The sequence below is a fragment of the Protomyctophum parallelum genome, assembly GCF_964188405.1.
Source record: "Protomyctophum parallelum genome assembly, chromosome: 7".
Taxonomy (NCBI): Eukaryota; Metazoa; Chordata; class Actinopteri; order Myctophiformes; family Myctophidae; genus Protomyctophum; species Protomyctophum parallelum.
This window is the reverse complement of record NC_139705.1, coordinates 3,130,433-3,151,596: the sequence shown is the minus strand read 5'-3', so window position 1 is coordinate 3,151,596 and position 21,164 is coordinate 3,130,433. Positions and strand designations below refer to the sequence as shown.

General features: G+C 42.4%; 2 protein-coding genes across 3 annotated transcripts in view; one reads left to right on the top strand and one right to left on the bottom strand.

The window, feature by feature from the left end:
- The window catches only part of LOC310862217 (ubiquitin-conjugating enzyme E2 variant 1), a 199,878-nt gene extending 191,406 nt beyond the window's left edge, over positions 1-8,472 (bottom strand). The window contains exon 1 of one of the 2 annotated variants that reach the window (XR_014569540.1): positions 8,245-8,472. Coding sequence is in view for 1 of the 2 variants with exons in the window: in XM_083769990.1 (XP_083626116.1) it covers positions 8,245-8,449 (205 nt within the window). In the remaining variant the exon portion in view is untranslated. The remainder of the gene's footprint in view (positions 1-8,244) is intronic. The other variant, XM_083769990.1, reaches the window with a different exon arrangement.
- Positions 8,473-8,838: 366 nt separating this feature from the next.
- LOC310861376 (uncharacterized protein) lies at positions 8,839-18,448 on the top strand (the record flags this gene model as incomplete). Its single annotated transcript, XM_083768796.1, has 10 exons — positions 8,839-8,962; positions 9,067-9,130; positions 10,947-11,041; positions 11,241-11,319; positions 11,609-11,815; positions 12,010-12,143; positions 15,596-15,865; positions 17,365-17,456; positions 17,693-17,755; positions 18,195-18,448. Exons 1-10 carry the CDS (start codon positions 8,913-8,915, stop codon positions 18,446-18,448), a joined length of 1,308 nt encoding a protein of 435 aa, XP_083624922.1. The 5' UTR covers positions 8,839-8,912.
- Between the last annotated feature and the right edge of the window lie 2,716 nt (positions 18,449-21,164).

The following is a 21,164-nucleotide window of genomic DNA, read 5'->3' as shown; positions in this document are numbered from 1 at the left end:
TTCTGTGTGGAGTTTGCATGTTCTCCCCGTGTCCCCTAGGGTAGGTACCCTCACAAAAACATGCAGTAATCCTGGTCTCTAAAACTACCTCCCCCTGGCCAGCCTGATGGAGGGGAAAGGAACTGGTCGGAATAACGTGTTCCTTCCGCGTGCTACGTCCAGCCAGGGAAACTCTCCCCTGTCAGGTGAAAAGAAGCAGCTTGGACTCCTCATGCATAGAAGGAGGCATGAGGTCAGTCCGCTGGCCCCCCCCAGGTTGGCAGAGGAAGTGTAGCGCCCAGGATTACATTAGAATATTAGATAATTGGCACTGGGTGAAAAAACTGGGTTGCAAAATCATGGGATAAAATTGATAAAAATAATTAAAGGGACTGTATTTAGAGAAGCTACTGTCAGAGGAAGTTATTCTCAACTAAACCAAAAAGAAATAACTCGTCAACAAACGTTTAAAAGGTACTACGGTATGGTAGATGATGTTCCTTTGTTAAAATAACTGTTACTATCAGACTATATTATAGTCTGATAGTAGCCTACTCTGTCATTGCTAGAGTCAGTGTACTGTTTGTTCAGTAACAGGGGTCTCCCCCGCTCTTTAATATACAACATAAAATGCATTTTGAGGTCAGGGTACCAATTTTATCCAATCAGGATGGAGACCTCAGTCAGGATACAGATTAAACAACAAAAGAAAAAAGAAAAGAAAACATATATACCGGTATACGTTTTGAAAAAAAAAGGTTTTGTTTTGACCAAAAAAGTAGAAAAAACAATATATCACCTACCATAGGCTAAGAAATCTATTAGCATACACTACCTTTAACGCATTGAACACCATTACAGTAAAGTAGAAAGTTCTCTGATGATTCTACTGAGCTTTATTCCAATGCGTTTTGTATATGCATTACTGATGAATTGAGTACAGTGTAGGTCAGGACCACAGTGTAAACAACAAGCCCCCATTGTATATTCTTTTTTAGCAAGCATTAACCTTTGAGGTTTTGACCGTACTGTACTGTTCAAGTTGCTCAAAACGTTCACTCCTATAATAATAATAATGATGCAAATGGCCCGCATTTAGAACAGCTGGCAGCGTGTTGCAGGTTTGAATCCCCCATTCATCAATATAGGCAAAAACACTATCATAATAATAATAGCCCCACAACGATATACAGCATAGTGATTACTGATTAGCCCAGTGTGAGTTTAGCTGATTCCCTAGCCCTAGAATGGCTCTTGTTGTTTCATACAGTATGTACAGTATTTCACATACAGAGCCATAGAACACCCTGCTTAATTTCTGGTCGGACGTAAAATGTGCAGCCTAAATGTGATAAATGCTCCGTTTGTACTCTCCCATTAAATAATTCCAAAGACATGGAGTGAAATATTGTCCTCTAGTTTCATATCCATATGAAAGTTCTGGCACAAAACGTGTTTTCACGAAATGCACACGGACATATTTCTCTCCGGGTAAAGGGGAATGACAGCATGGACTTCATTTATCAAAACTTCCTCTGATCATGACAAACGTCATCACCAATTGACCAGGGAAGCACAAATGTTTGGGTCACATGGGTAATTAATCACACCACTTGCCCACTGTGTGACTCAAACTTTTGTGTGTTCCCTGGTCAATTGGTGATGACGTCTGCGGTAAACAACAGGAAGTATTGGTAAAACCAGTCCATCGGTCATTCCTTGCCCCTCGCCCGGAGAGAAAGAGTGTGCATCTCTTGAAAGAGAGGAGATAATTGACTAAATACACGTTTTGTGCCAGCACTTTCACATGGATCTAAAACTAGAGGACCATATTTCACTCCACGTCTTTGGAATCATTTAATGGGGGAGTACAAACGGAGAATTTATCACATTTAGGCCGCCCATAATTTACAAAGTTAATTAAATGATCACAGGCATTCTAGGTCTACTGATTCCCCAACAACAAGAACACACTTTAAACATAGAATGTTTGAAAAACCCTAGAACACTTTGAGAATGCATAGAATGTTTGAATACTTTATCCGTCAGATAATATATAAATAAATAGCAGAAATAAGTCCTTACACCCGAAATTAGTCTGGCATGGCCAGACTAATTATCGCCCAGGGCATTTTTCTTTGGCTGGTTTCCAGGCTAGGTTGGAATGGGTGGAGAAAAGTGTCAAGTGTGATAGGAAAGGGAAGGTGTACACGACGGTGGTGAGACCAGCTATGATTTATGGTTTAGAGTTAGACTGAGACAGTCGCACTGAGGAAAAGACAGGAAGCAGAGTAAATACATATAAATAAGTGTCAGAACTCATCATTGTCTTTTATTTGTGCTTCTAGCCTACTAAGGTCTGATGCATTATTATGATGAAAACACACACACAGTCACACACGCACACCTGTGTTGCTGTCTGCAAAATACCTACATTGTGTCATGTCACCCATTCTTGAGAATTGGGACAAAACACGTCCTACATAGAAAAGTGATCTTTATGTTAAAAATCATGAAATGTATAATAAATAATATATATACACATTTAAATATATGGGATATGTGTATACCCATAGTAGTATTTGTATATATGTATTTACTGTTTCTGTTGAATTTACTTGAATACATGATCTATACATAGAGATTACATGTTAATTTACCTGTCCTCAGCAAGAGGTCACAATATCACACTGTTCCAAAAACCTATTAAAAACACCACCAATTTGAAAATATATGTTTCAAATGAAAAAGAACAGTTAAAGACACATTAAACAAGAAATAACACAATTCTAAAAAAATATTTTATACAGAAATCTGCCTATCAAAGTTGTGTCCTCAGTTTCTTACAACTCCGGATGATTAAAAAAAAAACAGTTCTAATCAGTAAATAGAGTGGTCAGCTATAAGCCTGAGGACCCCTTTCCCACCACCTGTGCATGAAGGGTGCAGCAGTAAAAGATGTGCTCAGGTAAGTTTTACTTTTTTGAGATTTTAGACAAACAATGTTGATATTACTGATGTCACAGCTAATGCAATACAACTCCGCCCCCTTAATATTGATAATATTAGGTATGAGCTGTGGATTGAATGTGTATATGTTAGCTTTGTTCTTGAAGCAGCTAGCAACTGTGCTAACAACAAAGAGCTAGCATGTACAATATTTACTTTATGTAGGGAAGAGGGCACATTTTACATCTCCGGCAGACTTCAACTCCGGACGATTTTCCATTGACCGGAGTTGTAATGTCAATGGCTGGAGTTGTAAAATCTTCCTATAACATCCTACTGTGGACATATAATATTACTTATGCTCATGATTACATATTCCAATGTTATTAGACTGTTTTACCTATGGAAAAATGTATACACCTGCTGATTTATTTATTTATTTATACTGTTTTAGTCTTTTATAGCATACCCAACATCTTTGACTTGTAGAGCATGGACAAGCTGTAGGCTACTCTTATACAGCTTTTACTTACCCTAATTAATTATATTACATTATCTGTTTGAACCATCTATAAGTGTTCAAATATAAAACACATGTTACATTTAAACCACATCCCAGTGTCTAGTTAAAATTATTCATACTTTGTGTTTTAGGAAAACATGGCTAAACAAAGACTGTCAGTGGAGGAGCAAAGACAACGTAACAAGGAATATAAAAGGAAGAGAAAAGAGAAAGTTAACAGCAACCCAGAGAGCAAAGAGGCGGCAAAAGAGAAAGAAAGGCAGAGGTGGAAGAAGAGAGTTGAAGAAAAGAAAGTCAAACTAATAAGTGAGGTGGGAGACAGAGAGAAAAGGAAACGGAGAAAGGCTTGGCGAGCTGCAAATCAAAGGAGGGCAAAACGAAAGGCAGTGCTGCAACCAAATGACACACCTCCAGAGAGTTCACAAGAGCTCAGTGATGCAGAGCCACGTGGTGGCATGCCCCCAGACAGAGGTGAAAGGGAGAGAAGTAAAACCAGGAAAAGGCATTCAAGAGAAATACGTGCTTTAAAGAAGAAAGTTCAGAAGATAACAAAACAGCGAAACAAACTGAGGAAACAGAAATGGCGAATTAAAAAGAGAAAAGAAGAAAGAAATGCCCCAAATACAACAACACCAGACTCCCCACTGACAGAAACTGAGAAAATGCTGTCAGGAAGTCAACTTAGAAATCCGAACATCAAGAGATCGCTTCTCTTTCACAACGTTCTGAGAAGAGAACTTCAGAAGAAGAAACAAACTCCTGTGTCACGAAGACAGACACCAACAGTGAGTTTATCTGGCAGAGTTCTAAAGAAGTACCGCCTTCTCAATAAAGTTCATGAATTTGGGTTGACTTACAAGTCAATGACAGAGCGGAAAGCGACAACTGTGACAAAGTCGACATACCTTCAGGGTATCACCCGGACCGTTCAGGAGTTCTACCTCAGTTCTTCACGCATGACCACCGACAAAACTGACACCATCACTAGGAAGAAGGTTAAGCGCCAGAGAATGATCCTGACAGACTACCTGACCAACCTTCATTGTGATTTCCTTGTGGATAATCCAACGGTGAAGCTCAGTTATTCCTCATTCTGTGCTCTGCGGCCATTCCATGTCACAGCCCCAAAAGCATCGGACCGGAAGACATGTTTGTGCCAGTATCACGAAAACGCACGCTTAATGCACGAGGCCTTAAGATCGTCAGGGATAGTGAAGACGGCTAAACTGGAAGACAGTTTTCAGTTAGTATGTTGCTCTCCAGCAAGCGAGGCCTGCCTTCTTCGCACCTGCACACGGTGTGTAAACAAACACACAGTTCTGGCCCCAGACCAAGACCAAATCCCTGTGCAGTGGAAGCAGTGGGAGCGAGTCCCAGAAGAAACAGCCAGTGGAACCCACATGAACACAAAACTCGTCGAGCACAGTGGCAATCTCGTAGAACTCACCCAACAGTACGAGGGAAAACTGAGAGATGAAACTACAACACATGTGTGTTCAGTTCGGAATCAGTCAAAGGAATACAGAAACACAATCCAGACCTGTGATGAAAATACAGTCATTGTACATGTAGACTTTTCTGAATCCTGGAGCTGCAAGTATCAATCTGAAATTCAATCCTGCCATTTTGGACAAAACCTGCCACAGATTACCCTACATACTGGAATGTATTACACCAAGGGAGAAAAGGCAGGGTTTTGCACAGTGTCAGAGTCAAAGAGACAAGATGCTTCAGCAATCTGGACACACATGGATCCCATCTTGAAACACATCAAGACAAAGTTCCCACTGGTTACCACTGTGCACATTTGGTCTGATGGTCCAAGCAAACAATATAAGAACAAGACCAACTTTTTCCTTCTGACTAAGGTACCAACTACAATGGGTTACCAAAGAGCGACGTGGAACTTCTTCCCCACATCCCATGGCAAGGGTGCCCCAGACGGCATTGGGGGAACAGTGAAGAGAACGGCTGACAACCTGGTTCTGAGAGGGAATGATGTGACGGATGGACACATATTCTTTGAAAAAGTATCCAACAGTCTGAAGGGTGTCCAGCTGTACTACATTGAGGAAGAAGACATGCAAAGATTTGACAATCTACTCACAGTACCACTCAAACCAGTTCCATCAACGAGAAAAATACACCAGGTCATCCCACATCAAAACTGTGTCAGCCACCGACAGCTGTCCTGTTTTTGTAATGAGCCATTGCCTTGCTCTTGCTTTAGCCCAGCTACTTTCTATCTTCATGGCCACCCAGAAGAACAACAGCCTGATCAACACGGACAGAGAGGCAGGACAGGGAAGAGGACAGGACAGCAGGACAGTCAGGAAATGGGGAGAGGCAAGACAAAGAGAAAGACAGGACCGAGGACAAAGTTGGACAAAACAAGCAGGACAGAGATGGACACAGGAGAGGGAACAAGCCAGGAGAGAGAGAGAGGCAGGAAAGAAGGGGAGGCAAAACAGGAGGACAGTCAGGAAAGGCAAAAAAGACACGCCCTTTATCCCTGTTGATGGAGGAGATGGAAAAGGATATGGGGGTAGATTCAGACTGGGACATGGAGCTCCCTCCATGTCCCAGTCTGAATCTACTGGAAGAACAGACAGGAGGAAAGGAAGAGGAGATGGAAGGAGAGATGGAAGAGAGGATGTCAGGAGAGATGGAGGAGGAACAACTGAAATATCCAGAGGGCATTGTTGCAATAACTACTGTCAATAGCCTTAATAAGGGAGACTGGCTTGCCGTTGAGTATGATGGAAACTGGTGGCTGGCAAAGACCATAGATGTGGACACTGAGCATGAAGATGTCAAAGTGGAGTTTATGCATCCCCATGGTCCAACAACAAATGTTCACCCTAAACGTGGCAGGAAGGATGTCTGTTTCAGTCCAGTTGTAGACATTCTGGTGAAACTAAGTGGGGAGTCATCACCATTACAATCAAGTCGTACAAGAGAGATCTTCAGCATAGCCGCTGATGTCATGGACTTCATCGAGAGAGAGCATGTGCGTCACCTGTTGTCCAATGCTGAAGTCATGCTGGTAAGAGAACATTTGAATTCTACATTTTCCAATGTAGGAGGCATATTTAATATTTAATTCCGAATTACGCCTAATCTAACCTGTCTCCCTGTGCTAGTGACTTGTATGTCTCTTGAAGTCTAACCTTTCTCCCTCTGCCCTTCTGCCATTCCAGTTACCTGGAGGAAGCGGTGATGAACCTGGACCACGACGACCCAGTCACCAGGGACCACATGTCAGCCGTGCTCTCCCAGGTGCACCAGAAGCTATTCCAGTTCCTGCAGCAGGACCCCCATAGCCCTCTCAGCAAGTGCATCCCCCCCCCCCTCCCTGATGATGATGATGCAAGGCCTCGTCAACCACTAGCCCCCACCCCCCGCCCCTGTTCCACCTCCTTCCCCCCCAACCCTGCAATCGTGATGTTGTCATCACCCAGTTCTACCTCCACAGAGGGACGCAGTTCCAGCACTTTTATTTGTTTTGAGTTTCACTCAGTTCTACCTCCACAGAGGGACCCAGAGCAGTTCCAGCACTTTTATTTGTTTTGAGTTTCACTCAGTTCTACCTCCACAGAGGGACCCAAAGCAGTTCCAGCACCTTTATTTGTTTTGAGTTTCATGGCGAGGAGTGCCTGTTTATTTTGACGTGTTATTATGGACATCTATAGCCTGAATGGCGATTACATTTTTATGTTTTTTGTTTTTGTTGGTGTTTGTGAGGCTGTTTCAATAAAAGCAGATTGGATATAAATGTTGTTTTTATTGAATTGGGTTAAAGTATTCTTAAACTGAGTTTTTTTTTACTCCATTGGAGATTTACAACTCCGGCAGAGAGATTCACAACTCCGGCACAAATTTACAACTCCGGCCGATGTATGTTTTTCTTAATTTTCAAAAGCTTTGTTAACTGAATGTCCAAATGATAGTCTTTATCTATTAAGGTTATTCGTGATATACATCTTATTGATTGATTTATTCAAATAAACCATTTTTTATTGTCTTAATATGAAAAACAAAGGTAAGAAATTAAGGGATTTCAGAGTTGGGTTTTTCAGACTATTGTGAAATTTGTATTGAAGTGTATATATTGAATGTTCTTACACATTAAGGCAACTGAACATTAGTATTACCTGTCTGGGAACTTATAATCCTTGCTGGAGTGGAAAAAATACTATTAACATTTTTTTTTGTATTTCGGCTGGAGTTGTAAAAAATGAAGTTATGATGTGAATAATGTGTATTTTAAGAAAATGTGTTTTTATGAATTACCTGCACCTTTACATGGATTGATAGCTTAGACCCTTCTCTACAAATATATCAATTTGAAAATAGGGTAGAACAAAGATTATAAAATTCAACTTTCAAACCTGTTTTGCCCCATATCTCAAGAATGGGTGATATACTATTGTATACTACTATAATAATAATAATAATAATAATAAAACTGACATAGCTCAGTGTATGTACTTACATTACTATAGCATAAAGACTAATGGCATTATAATTTACATATTAATACATACATTAATAGTTTGCCAGGTTTGACAAAGGAATCAAAGCAATAACGTCAAGTCAGGAAACATTACATCACATTTCTGAAGAGTTACAACATAATGTAAGCCCAAGTTGGTCGTCGGTCAGTACGGGTACTACAAGTTATATCTACACGCTCCGATCTACAAGCTCGCGTTGTGAGCTTGTAGATCGGCTAGTTTTCGGGTCCAGGGGCAAGCATTTGGAACCATAGGGACCGCTTAAGACTCACTCACCTGATGAGTACAGAGTGGCCAGTTCCCGGGCCCCGGCGTGCTGTGGCCCCCATCTCTTGGCCCCCGGACCCCCCTGTGGCTCTGGTTGTCCTGGTCCCTGGGACCCCCGGGGTCCCTGAGGCTGAGGAGGGCCCTGAGGTTCCGAGGGGCCACCACACCCGACTGTAGCAGCGTCTTCCTCCATTCTTCCTCCTCTTCTCAACATGTTGTGTAGTTCCGCTGTTTGCTTTGCTTCTGGTGACTGGTGCTGGCCCCGCCCCCTTCCTTCATTCATGACAGGCAGCAGCCAACCAGCGGATCGAACCACAGAATGCGTCACGACGCTTTGACCAATCACATTACACGCCCGATTAAGCAGCCACTGAGCAAAATTAATATTGTTTTTATTAAATAAAAATATATTTTTTATCAAATTAAAATAATAAAAAATATTATTGTTATAATAATGAAACATATCATTAATAATAATAACCACGTAACCATGTGTATTGGTTTTTATGTTTTAGTAGGCGGGGCTCCCGAGAATGCAGTCAAGTGATATATTTTGACGGCGAAAGGCGGAGGACAAACTTCATTGAACCACAACATTAGCGAGTTTTGAAAGTCCACCAACAAAGAGAGTAATGAGACTTTAGAGCCAGATTGTGTTATTAAAGTCAAGACAGAGCATGGCGGACAATACGAACTCCACAACAGCAGAGGCGCAAACAAACACACGGTAAGAAACTCCAAGTTGCGCTTGTATGAGTTGATAATATGTTTATAATATAATGTGTTTTGGTTTAAGCATCATAACATTGTGTTTCTCTTCTGTCTTCACAGTACCATTTCAGAAAGCACAACTTCATGTGGAGATGTTCCTCTTTCTCAATGTCCTGCCCTACAGGTCAGTCACTAGCCTATGTGTGTATTAGCCTACTGGGTTAAGTCAAAGTGGGTTTATTCATTTCAGTTTATGTTTGAGTTATTTGTAGGTAGGCTATAGGTTTACGAGTGCACAAGTAGTTTTTAGTTATAAATGCTGTTTGCTTTCCATCCAGGTTAAGCCCACATTCCATGGTTTTGATATTCAGTGTAGACTGGGGGTCAAAAACTGAAGAGAGGTGGACATTGGACACAAAGAAAGACAATGATGATTTCCTGTTTTTGGCTATAGAGTAGACCAATTATTTGTTTACAAATTGGGACTGGTCGCACGGGTGACTGTTTCATCTAATAAATTCTCAACAGATCTCCAAACCTGTTGTTTTGGAGAGCGCTGGTTTCAGTCCATTCAACCTCCTCTTGTGTGTTTGCTATAGTGAGATGCACCGGGTATATTAAAGTGTAGGCTAAACGGTGCTGCGTTACTACTTGCCTATCGGGCCATGGCTCTTTAGTCGACTGGTAATGTACTGTGCCTTTGGAATGGGGAACACGGGTTCGCCTCCCGGCTGAGGCTACATTGGTGGCAGCGGTGTGTTTGGCTAACCTCTACAAGTATGTTCCCGGAACGGCACAGACCTTAATCTATATGTAGTCGACAGTTCTGTCAGTCTCTCTGGGGGGAGGTCCCCCCAGTCAGTCGAGCCTAGCTCCTGGCTGGTGCACGTGGACGCACTTCCAGGTGGGGCGGGACGACTGTAGGCTATACGGTGCTTGCCTATCGGGCCATGGCTCTTTAGTCGACTGGTAGTTTACTAGTCGACGTAGTGTGCCTTTGGAATGGGGAACCCGGGTTCGCCTCCCGGCCCGCTGTCTGCCGGCGTCTGTTTTCCGGGTTTTTAGACAGCTGGTGAATCTAGGAGACATTTATACTTCAAAGCGCAACAGTGTTGCGCACAGAGAACAGCTGATATACAAGCTCACATCGCATCGCGGGTGCGACTGTTGTGAGCGTAGAGATCTGCGTGTGCGACACCATCGCGGGACGAAGCATAAATTATACTTGATGGGCTGCAGGTGCGCGTGCAGCCATGGACAAACAGGCTCTGAGTCAGCGCAGGCACACCTGAACTTCCATGCGCAGCCAAAAGCCGCTGTCTGCCGGCGTCTCTTCCTGGTTTTTAAGACAGCTGGTGGATGGAAATGAAGCTCCACCCACGCGGCAGATTGCAGCGTCGGCCAGATTCCCGGAAAAAGCTTGCACCAGCGGCATTCTGCCGCGTGGGTGGAGCTTTATTTCCATCCACCAGCTGTCTTAAAAACCAGGAAGAGACGCCGGCAGACAGCGGCTTTTGGCCGCGCATGGAAGCTCGGGTGTGCCTGCGCTGTATATGAGAGGCAGGGTTCTTGTGCTGCCGGTATGCGCGTGCATGCTGTGGCTTATCAGTGTGACCTCGTCTGTTAAGGCGTCTGTATAGAAGTGTATTTGTACGTCTCTAAATGTTATATAATGAATTGAACATGGTGGACCCTATTGTAAACACGTGTAATGCTTTATGGTGTCGTCCACAGTTAACAGTTTTGTATTGAGTTTGAGTTGTGCTTGAAATGTACTGTAATTCTCCAATCTGTTAATACATTCCTCAATCAATCAATCAATCAATCAATCAATCAATCATTAAAGCACATAACATTCCATGGTTTTCAGGCCATTAGCGGTAGCACCTGTTCCCATCGTTTTCATATTCATTGTACTGACTGGGGGAACAGTGTTTTTGCAATGGCTGCATGAACTTTGTTTCAAGATAAAACATTGACATTCCATTTATATTTTACAGAAATGCGTGCCACCTGGATGTGACTATAATGTGTGCTCTGTTGAGACACAGAAAGCCACTACAACACTGAAGGAGGAGGCGCAAACAAGCACATGGTAAGAAACTCGTTTTTAAACAGCGTTACTGTGTACTGCTGTACTACTGTTTGTAGGAGTTGGTAATGCGTTTTATTACTTAATGAGTAATTGATGTTTATTGTAGGCGTTATTAATGTGTATTGCCAAATTGCTATAAACAATAAGTTTTCTCTCTCTCTGTCTCTCTCTCTGTGTCTCTCTCTCTCTCTCTTCACAGCATGCCAGAGCTAGCAACATCAAGTTGTGGTGATGAGAACTGTGTTGGTGGTGATCTTTCTCGCTATCCTCTCTTACAGGTTTGATTGATTGAAAATTGTATTAACAGTTTGTAGAATGGGTACAGTTCAAGAAAGTACAGGTCAATACAAAATCGGATGGATAAAACCAGAAAAAGCACTAAGACTTGTTTATGTAAGGGTCCTCCATTTTCAATTCATCAGAACATTTAAAGACATACAAATATACACAACACTGTTGTGGCTAATTCAACTCGTAATATTACTCTTTTGTTTGATTGCTAATGCTTATGTTACTGTTATCATGTATACGTTAGCTTCAATATCCCTCTACTTTATTATTTCATAGAGTTGGCTTCCACCCGGGTATGACTATCATGTCGTCGCCTTTGAGGAGAAAACGACTGAAATGGACCATGGTGCATTTTGCGCCACCTTACGGCTCCCGTTTAACACCGAAGAACACATTAAACAGTGGTTTCTGGAGATGAAGGACACCCCAGCCACATGGAGGGTCAAATGCCAAAGACCAGCCTGCACGACGAATATCTATAAGGTAAATGAAACCTGAACCATAAGCGCTCTTTTTCTCCATGATCTACACATCTCTTTGCCAAAACTAGCCACTCTACAAGTAACAAGCTGATAAGCACTCTCCCCCCCCCCCCCATATACACATCACAAAACAAAAATAGCCAGTAGGAAAATGATCATTTTGATTAACCAATCTGTGCTCATACATATTTTCAGATGGATTACAAATGTCAGCACAATGTACAAGAGCGGTCCGCTACAGCAGGCACCAAAAAGACTTCCAAAAACACCAACTGTCCAGCTAAGTTGAGTGTGGTCCTGAAGGCGAGACGAGAGAGGTTGTCACGGTGGTGAGTTTTTCGGGGTCATGCCTATGTTCCCTCAGCCCTATGTTCCCTCAGCCCTATGTTCCCTCAGCCCTATGTTCCCTCAGCCCTATGTTCCCTCAATCTGATAAGTGCAAGTGTAATAAATGTAATAGTGTAATAAGTATACTAGTGTAATAAGTGTAATACAGACCGCATTTTTCCCAATGAAATTAGCTGACAGCTTGTCTCGTCTCGTCTCGTCATAATAATAGGTTCATAATAATTGCTAAAATGTATTAACTTATAATTATATTGGTCGGCCTCATGGTGGCGCTATAACAGCCCACTTTACGTTTTGGCTTATAACTCTTGAACCATAGGTTCGTTGTCATCACCCATCTAAATCAAGGAAGCAGGCACAGCTGCAATTCATCTCAATGTCTCTGAGCATTTTATCGGGTGCACGGTCTGGGGAGAACCTGTTAAGAGAATACCAGCACTCACGGAACTGTCCTTAAAGGAACTTTATTGCTTCCATAGGTTTTTAATCTGAGCATTTCCCAGAGTATAATTTTTCAGTGTTCCTTGTATATATATTTTTTACCTTCCTTGTCTGGTTAAATTTGGTATTGTGTAAAAAGGCTGAGTCACACTTGTTGTTCACAGCACACACCTGACAAAAGACAATTGATATGAAATATTGAGAGACTGTACATGACCAAGACATCTCCCTTCAGGAAGGGTATGGGTATTTGTGATACGGAGTGCCGGAGCTAAAGGAAACCCTATTACTAAAGTACGGCTTTCCCGGTGGATTGTGGAAGCCATCCAACTGGCTTATGCCAGTACAGGGTTGCAGCCTCCTGAAGGCCTGAGGACACAGGATGCTGCCATACCCTGCATAGAGCAGGGTATGGCAGCATCCTGGGCACTATTCAAGGGTGTTTCGATACAGGATGTGTCATGTGTGTACGCGGTTGCAAGTTGGTCATCTCTGTCAACTTTTTGCAAGGTTCTATAACCTGGACGTGGCAGAGCTTGCTATGCCTCACACGTAGTCCTGGGTGTCGCCTCTAGACGAGGCAGGTCGCGTACATAGACTTTTAGGTTCGGGTAACTTATGTGAGTTGACCCTGGTACCTAGGGCATAGGGCAGGGTTCCCCAATAGGCGGCACGCGGGCCATTTGCGGCCCACAGAGCGCCCCCTTGTGGCCCATGAAAGAATTTCCAAAAAAGAAAAAAAATGATTTTTTTTCTTCTTTTTTTCTTTTTAAGGGTCCCAGATATAAATGGCATTAAATGGGGGTCAGTAGCCTATGCATGTCAAACTGGGCATCCTTTTCAAATGGGGTCTTGCCCTGAAAATGAATTTTCAGGGCAAGACCTCGACCTCGCGCGTGCAGACTCGGCCCCCAGCCTGGTACGCTAGTCAAAATATGGCCCTTGAGGAAAATAATTGGGGAACCCTGACATAGGGCATACCCCGGAGCATTTAGGTGGACCAGGACTGTCAGCTCAGTTAGCCCTTGCAGCATATAAGGCATATAAAGTTTTCACATGGCGAGTATACGTGCATTTATACCCTCGGGCAAGAGGGCATGTACTGTGTCATGGCCCATTCATAGTCGAATGAAACTGTGTGCCTGTGGCACCCAGGGGTCCCTGGAAGGGCCTCTGCTGTGTTTATATGCTGGTAGAATCTAAAGCAGCAGCATCAAATATTTGCAAGAAAAACTAAATTGGTCAAAATGGGCAAATCGTCTTCCATTGGCCTTCATTGAGTTGAGTGACAGCTGAGTGACAGCTGACATGACAAGCCTCTGTTACGGATCTCAGGCCTGCTGAGTACCTCATTAACAACTGAACCTGAATAAACAGGGATAAAGACGGAGCAATGAAAATATTTGACGTGTTGCTTTTCTTTCCAGAATGTAACTATGGGGAACCGGAAGCTGCGCTCCTTATATTGTGTTTTTTAATGTCGTTGCCTTGCTTTTCTTTTATTCTCCATTGTTCTGTAAAGCACTTTGAGCTGCATTTCATGTCATGAAAGGTGCTATACAAATAAAGTTTTATTATTATTATTATTATTATTATTATATTAGGAGTCCTAATATAATAATAATAATAATAATAATTCTCTGGGGTCCTAATTTAGGACCCCAGAGAACCCATGGGGTAGAACAAACGTTCCGTCCTCACTGCATGTTACACTGCACGCTAGTGCAATTAATTCACAGTATAAAATGTAAACCTTCATGAAACAAAATTATTAAATAATTAAACAGACTCACTATGCCAGCTTGTGAATGTGATGGACATTTCCATTCATATTTTATTTTTGCCACGGACATGCAAAACAAGTGATCAATGATATTACCAGAACACAAATTTAGCCTACAGTATACTAATTGACTCTTGACGTGTCATAGTGTCTACTCTATTCCACTGCGCTACACATTTTAAAATAAGTCATTTATCAAAACTTATTTTTGGGGAAAAGACGATCTACAAGCTCACAACACATTACGGCATGTTGTGACCTTGTAGATCAGCAATTGTCCTTTCTTCTTAGCCTTTAATGACATGCCCAAAATTGGGATGTCAGGGTTAAAGTAGTTAGCTAGTATATAGTTACCCAACTTACCCAGCAAGACTGGGAAGTTATCCACTGTATACTGGCAGGTGGCCGTCCTGAGACAGGCATTATATGTGGCACAATGCATGGTCCAAGTATATTCCATGTTTGGGATTTCAATAAATGGGTCTGAAACAGTAAGTAGGCTACAGTTGCAGTCCGGGAAAGGGACACTTAGCTGCAAAGGTGAATAGGTGCGCAGTATACTTCATATTAGGTTATTGTTGATGGCCTTTCAGAGGACAGTGTTACATGGGGACATGATAATTGAGGAGACGGGATGTTCTACAAGCTAAACTAGTTTTGTGTTTGTCAACGTAGCTTAAATAGTTGTGGTGTCAATTAAGGTGTGGTACTGTTACTGTACTGCTTGTTGAGTGTTATTATGATTTAGTTGTAATTGTAATTTGACACTTTGAAACACTTTCTAACTATTTACTTGTCCAGTTCTGCCCTCTTTAACAATTATGTCATGCCATGTTCTTTTCCAATGTGGAAAAGTTGACTTGACTCACACATACCATGACAAATGTGGTACCGATATTGCATACAATACCACAAATCTCCTGCAACATATTAATGAGCATGTCACCCTGACACTATATATTTAAAATTGCAGGGTGAACTATGGGTAGCATTATAGTATAATTGATGCCTTACAGTCCCCCCACCCCAAATCACCACCAGCCCCCACTGGAGGGAACATAGGGTCTGTTTTGGAATGAGGGAACATAGGGCTGAGGGAACATAGGGCTAAGGGAACTTGGGTACGGTCCCAGTTTTTCCACGTTCACAATAAATGTTGGAAGTATTCCACATATTGTTGCTGACATATCTTTGTGCTGCTTGTCTCAGGACTAAGGAGGACCCACATTTGCAACAGTATCCGACTGTGGTAATTCTACATAACGTCCACAACCACAATGTATATTCGGCTGAAATTCTGAAACACAGAGATGTGGGAAGCGGAGCCACTGAGAAGCTAACCAAACTCTTTGAGATGGGTCACTCTATATCTTCCGCCATGTCAGTTCTCCAACACGACCTGCGAGCAGAGCATGGTGGGGAGTATATCCATGCTTCTGTTGACCGAGCCATATGCCCGGACCGTGGTTTTGCCGAAAGGTAACGTTTTAAACTTATGTTTAATTCTCAATTAAGCACAATCTTAAGAGCTCCCCTTTTCCGGGTTCCCACAGTCATGAAATTGGAAAACATGTATCCCAGACCTGCATGGAAAAGGTTTGGAATTAATAAAACAAATGTTTGGATATGCATTGTTAAAAAAACAAAAGAACATGTCCGTAAACACGGCTGACATTGTGGCCTAATGAGGATGTCACTTGACAAAAAGAATAGATCTACATTAAGCTTGACGCGTTCCACGCTTCCACGGTGCGTTAGCTCGTAGGTCTGTTGTTTTTTAACATGCGTATACAGTAGGCCCGGAAATGTGGTAAAATGTGTGGGAACCCTGCCTTTTTGTACAGACTCTACAAAAAACAATTCATGGCAGAGTTTGGTGTGAGGACAGGTCCAGGCATGCTTGCAGCACTGGAGAGACAGATAGAGCAATACAACGATAGTTGTAAGCAAACCTGCGCCCAGCTGACATCAGCTGGCCTGGCTATATTAAAATGTATTTCTTTCAGATAATGGGCTGTATTTTGCGTGTCTTAAGTACCAGGTCTTATTCCCTAACTTGAGTAAACTAAAGACCTGGAGGTGTGATCAATGCCATTTGGCTATTCTGATTGGCCAAAGAGCATTGACCACGCCTCCAGGTCTTTAGTTTACTCAAGTTAGGGAATAAGACCTGGTACTTAAGACACGCAAAATACAGCCCATGGAGTCATATCCATAACGATGTCTTTTTTTTTTCTTTGTGTTTTGCTTTGCATGTACCACCATGCCATAGATAATATTTGAAGAATAATTCCACATCTGCTGTGTTTCAAGTTTTCTTGTTTTTAGGCACCCTAAGGTCCTGACATACTTACAGAACCTGTACTGCCGACAGGCAGTATGCTCTTTGGCCACTCACTCAGAATAGCCTAATGGCATTGATCACGCCTCCAGGTCTTAAGTTAAGTAATATAAGACCTGGTACTTAAGACACGCAAAATACAGCCCTGAAGCTCTTAAGGGAGAAAGTGGAAGTGATGCCTCCTCCCCATTTCTGTTTTGTCTTTACAGTCACGCATATTTATCCTAATATAAATGTAAATCATCAAAGCATATCTTGCTGCTTGGCAGAAATGCATAATTTTAATATGACAGCTTCCGTTGATCGGATTTGCGGGCAGTGTAGTTCCAGACTCCAGAGATTGTGGAATAGTTGTTTTAATTTATAGAGACTACCTGCTCACATCACAGCGGAAATTAATTGGTAGGCAGCATGCACGCCAGTCACTTCCTTTTTCACTTACTGCCTTCGAAAAATCGATTAGCAAAAACCCTAATCGGTCAGATCCTTACTATAGCCGGCAAGGAAACTTAACAAGCTATGGTGATTTATCTTCTCCTGATGAAACCATGTCATGAGACCTCCCTGAATGTGTGTGGACCGGGGGATGGCTGATTGATCCTGTATTCTATATTTGTATTCCGTCTTTCTTTTGCAGACTGTATAAAAAGTTGTTTAAGAAAGCCTGTTTGAGAGAGGAGAGGAGGAGAGATCTGGCTGCAAGCCTGCAGGAATACACCGGAGAGCAGGGTGAGGTTATATCTGCATTCTGCAAGTACATGCCATTTTAACCTTTCCTGTTGCACAAAGCGATCTATTGAACTGAGTTTCTTTTTTCTATTCTTCTGCTCTCACTCTACCTCTGTCCTCTCTACAATATTTTTTTTACACCTGTAAACATGTGACAATAAAGCTGACAGTGATTGTGAGGTATACGGTACATCTCATAAAATGCCATTTCTATTGTATTTCCATTGTGCGTTCAGATCGCTCAAGCACACATGAGGAGCCCGAGGAGGATTATTATCCATTAGAAGAACCCAACACAGGTGTGACATTTTGTATATGCATATACCCTATGACTTGACTAGCCTGGGAGCATTGAAGAGGATTAACCCATTTTGACCGATGAGCTTGTAGATCTGCTATTTTTCAAAAGCTAAAGCATAACATAATGCTAACACCAAAAGGGGTTCCCGGGTTAAGTCTAAATATCAGTTTTGATTTCTGTTAAATTACCTGGCCCTATTTCTGTGTATATTGCTAATGGTAGAATTTATATATGACTGACAAATGAGCTTATGGCTGAAACTTTTTAGATTAATCACATACTGGCAATCGAGATGCAATCAACAAATCGATCTTACTAGCTTGTAGATCTGCAATTTAAAGAAAATATAGGGGGAAAGATATGAATAGAGAAGAAAATTCCTTTACTGTATGTGCATATACCTGACAATAGAAATAATATTTTTTTCTTTGTTTAAGGCACATTGTCTGCAGAAGATGTTGAAGCCCAGTTGATGGAAGTATTTGAAGATATCAGAAATAAACTGAAAGATGACCCCACGAGCTTCCGCGCTCCTGTCATGTCATTTGTGGAAAACTATAAAAATGGAAAATGTGCCACAATTTCACCAAGAAGCTACAAAACGCAGAGGGGACGACCTTTGAGGGCCTCGGGAACAGACCATCCTTACAAGACGGTTCAGAGAACTACTCAAACAGGAGATCAACAATGATGGACCAGAGCTAGCCTAATGTGTAACATTAGTTATCCTGAACCAGGATCGAACCCAGTACAATACATTACATGAATGCAAACAGAATATGATTGGATTTTTATTTCAAAATCCACAAACAAAAGTGCAGTATAGACTACTGTTACTAAAATATATGAGACGTGTGGGGACGTGATTTAGCGGACATTTGACCTGAATACCCCTTTCATTGTCAATGGCAAATCTTGAGACATGTGGGGACAAAAGCTGTACATAGGAGGAGCTGGGACCCATAAAAGAAACGAGTGGCGAGGAGGCGGTTAAAAAAAGGGCCTAAGTGTCATGAATGACTGACTCATCTTCAAAGTGCTGTCCTAGCCCTTGCAGCCTCTCACCCTCAACAGAGCCATGACCCTCAAGCACTTACAGCTGACGTCACTTAAGTCCATGAGGGGCAACCCCGGCCTTTTTTGTAACCACCTCCTCGCCACTCGTCCTACACACTTGCACTCGGTATGTGCGTTCACGCGAGGCTGCGCCATATTAAGTGTCGTCCGAAACAAAGCAGCCTTGAGTGGAAGTGGCTTATAAAGCCCTCAAGGGCGAGTCTATGCCGATCTAAACTCGATGCGACACGGGTGCTTATAACCATGCCCCCGGGCAAGTTAAGTTTACTGAGGTTAAGGTTAGGTTTAGGTATAGTTTCACTGAGGTTAGTGTTATGTTTAGGCTGTCGGCTACTGCGACTGGCCAATCACAGCGTGTCCTTGCACAACCCAGAGTGTAGAGTAGGAGAGTAGCGACGCTTTGATCTCGCCGCAAAGCGGGTGCCTATGGGCTATAGTTGCAAACATTGCGCCTATGGCTGGAACTATCCCATTGAGATAGAATGAGGGGTGCAGTACGTAGTTCAGACAAGTCATTGGTCCGACAAATGACAACCCAGTACCCACCTCATCTCCTAACCTAACCATAACCGCAAGCACGGGAGCAGACGCTAGTCCGACATGCGGATGAATGTCTGACTAATGCCCCGTCTGAAAAGCGTCCACCTCCCAGAATGAGCACTTCCGCATTCCATTGTTACAATGGGAGTCAACGCTAGTGTCGCCACTCTTACTATTCCACTCGGGCACAACCCGTGTAGGCTTTGGTATGACGCAGTGTGGTATGACGCAAACTCGATTGCCTTGACACCCTTTGACACCCAAATAAAGAAAACCGTACAAGCATGCTTCTTCCAATTAAGAAGCATAGCTAAAATCAAGCCATTTTTAACAGTCCCCGACCTTGAAAAGGTTATTCATGCATTCATCACATCACGCTTAGATTATTGTAACGCACTATAGGCCTACAGTATACACAGGCCTAACCCATAAATCCATTCCCCGCTTACAACTTGTCCAAAACGCTGCCGCCAGACTCCTGACAAACACCAGGAAACGGGACCACATCACTCCGGTCCTGGCTACACTTCACTGGCTCCCTGTTGTTTTTAGAATTGATTTTAAAATTATTAACATTTAAGGTACAAATGGGCCAGGCACCCCAATATCTTGCTGATCTCCTACACCCCTATAACCCTCCCCGTATCCTTAGGTCCTCAGACGGGGCTCTCCTAAAGGTTCCCGAGAAATTTCATCGTGTAAACAAGGGAGAACGAGCCTTCTCTGTCCTTGCCCCTAAAATATGGAACACCCTCCCCAAAACCATCCGACAAGCAGATACCATTGCATCTTTTAAAACTCTTCTCAAAACATACTTCATACTTCAGAAAAGCATTCCCCCCCTAGCCCCGTTGAATGTTGGTTCACTGAACTCTGTCAGTATTTTTATTTTTATCTATTACATTGTTGTTGTTTTTATATTGTATCTTTGAATATGCTTTCTGCTGTGGGTTCTTGATTTGCTGTGGCGCATCCGTTTGGATGTGTTCGATTTTCCTGTGAATTTGTTGTGCAGCACTTTGTGACTTTGTCCAGAAAAGTGCTATATAAATAAAGTTATTATTATTATTATTATTGTGCAGCCCTGATCTGTGTCCGCATGGAAACGGCAACCTACAAATGTAAGTACCACCACAAATAAACTGCTCCTAAACAATCTTCATCTGATGCAGAATAGATAACGCTCCAACTGATGTTCACAAGTGCTCTTTATTTACCCCACCATGAAAAGCATCCACTCTGGTCTGGAAACGGCACTAAGTTTGACCTCTGACACTAGTAGAAGGCCTGCCTCTCGGAATTTTACACCTCTCCCGCTTAGCGGAGAGTGGGGTGTTGTATTGGAGGTCTCCCCGAACGTGTGTGTATGTCACAACAGCTGCCCCGAAGAGCCGTCCTGAGTCCAGCGTCCACTGTCCACTCTTTGTAAGGGATATGCACTCCAGTGAACAGCATTTATCCATTTAGATAATTTGTTAATGTTATTAACTGTCATAAATGTTAATAAAATACTCAGAAACATATTTTGTGTTGTATATTTTCGTTTAAATACTGAATGTGTTGTTTTAATGTGCAAATTGATCGTTTTTGTTTACTTTAGCGGATTACTTTATTCTGAAGAGCTCGGCCACCGGAAGTCTTATATTTGCTACCTTATATTTGCTGCCTTGACACACCTATGTTGAACAGTTTTTTACGACCAAACTACGTAACCGCGTATATTTTGACGGAAACTGGTGAAGGACAAACTTCACTGAACCACAACAACAATAGCTGAGTTTAGAGCCGGA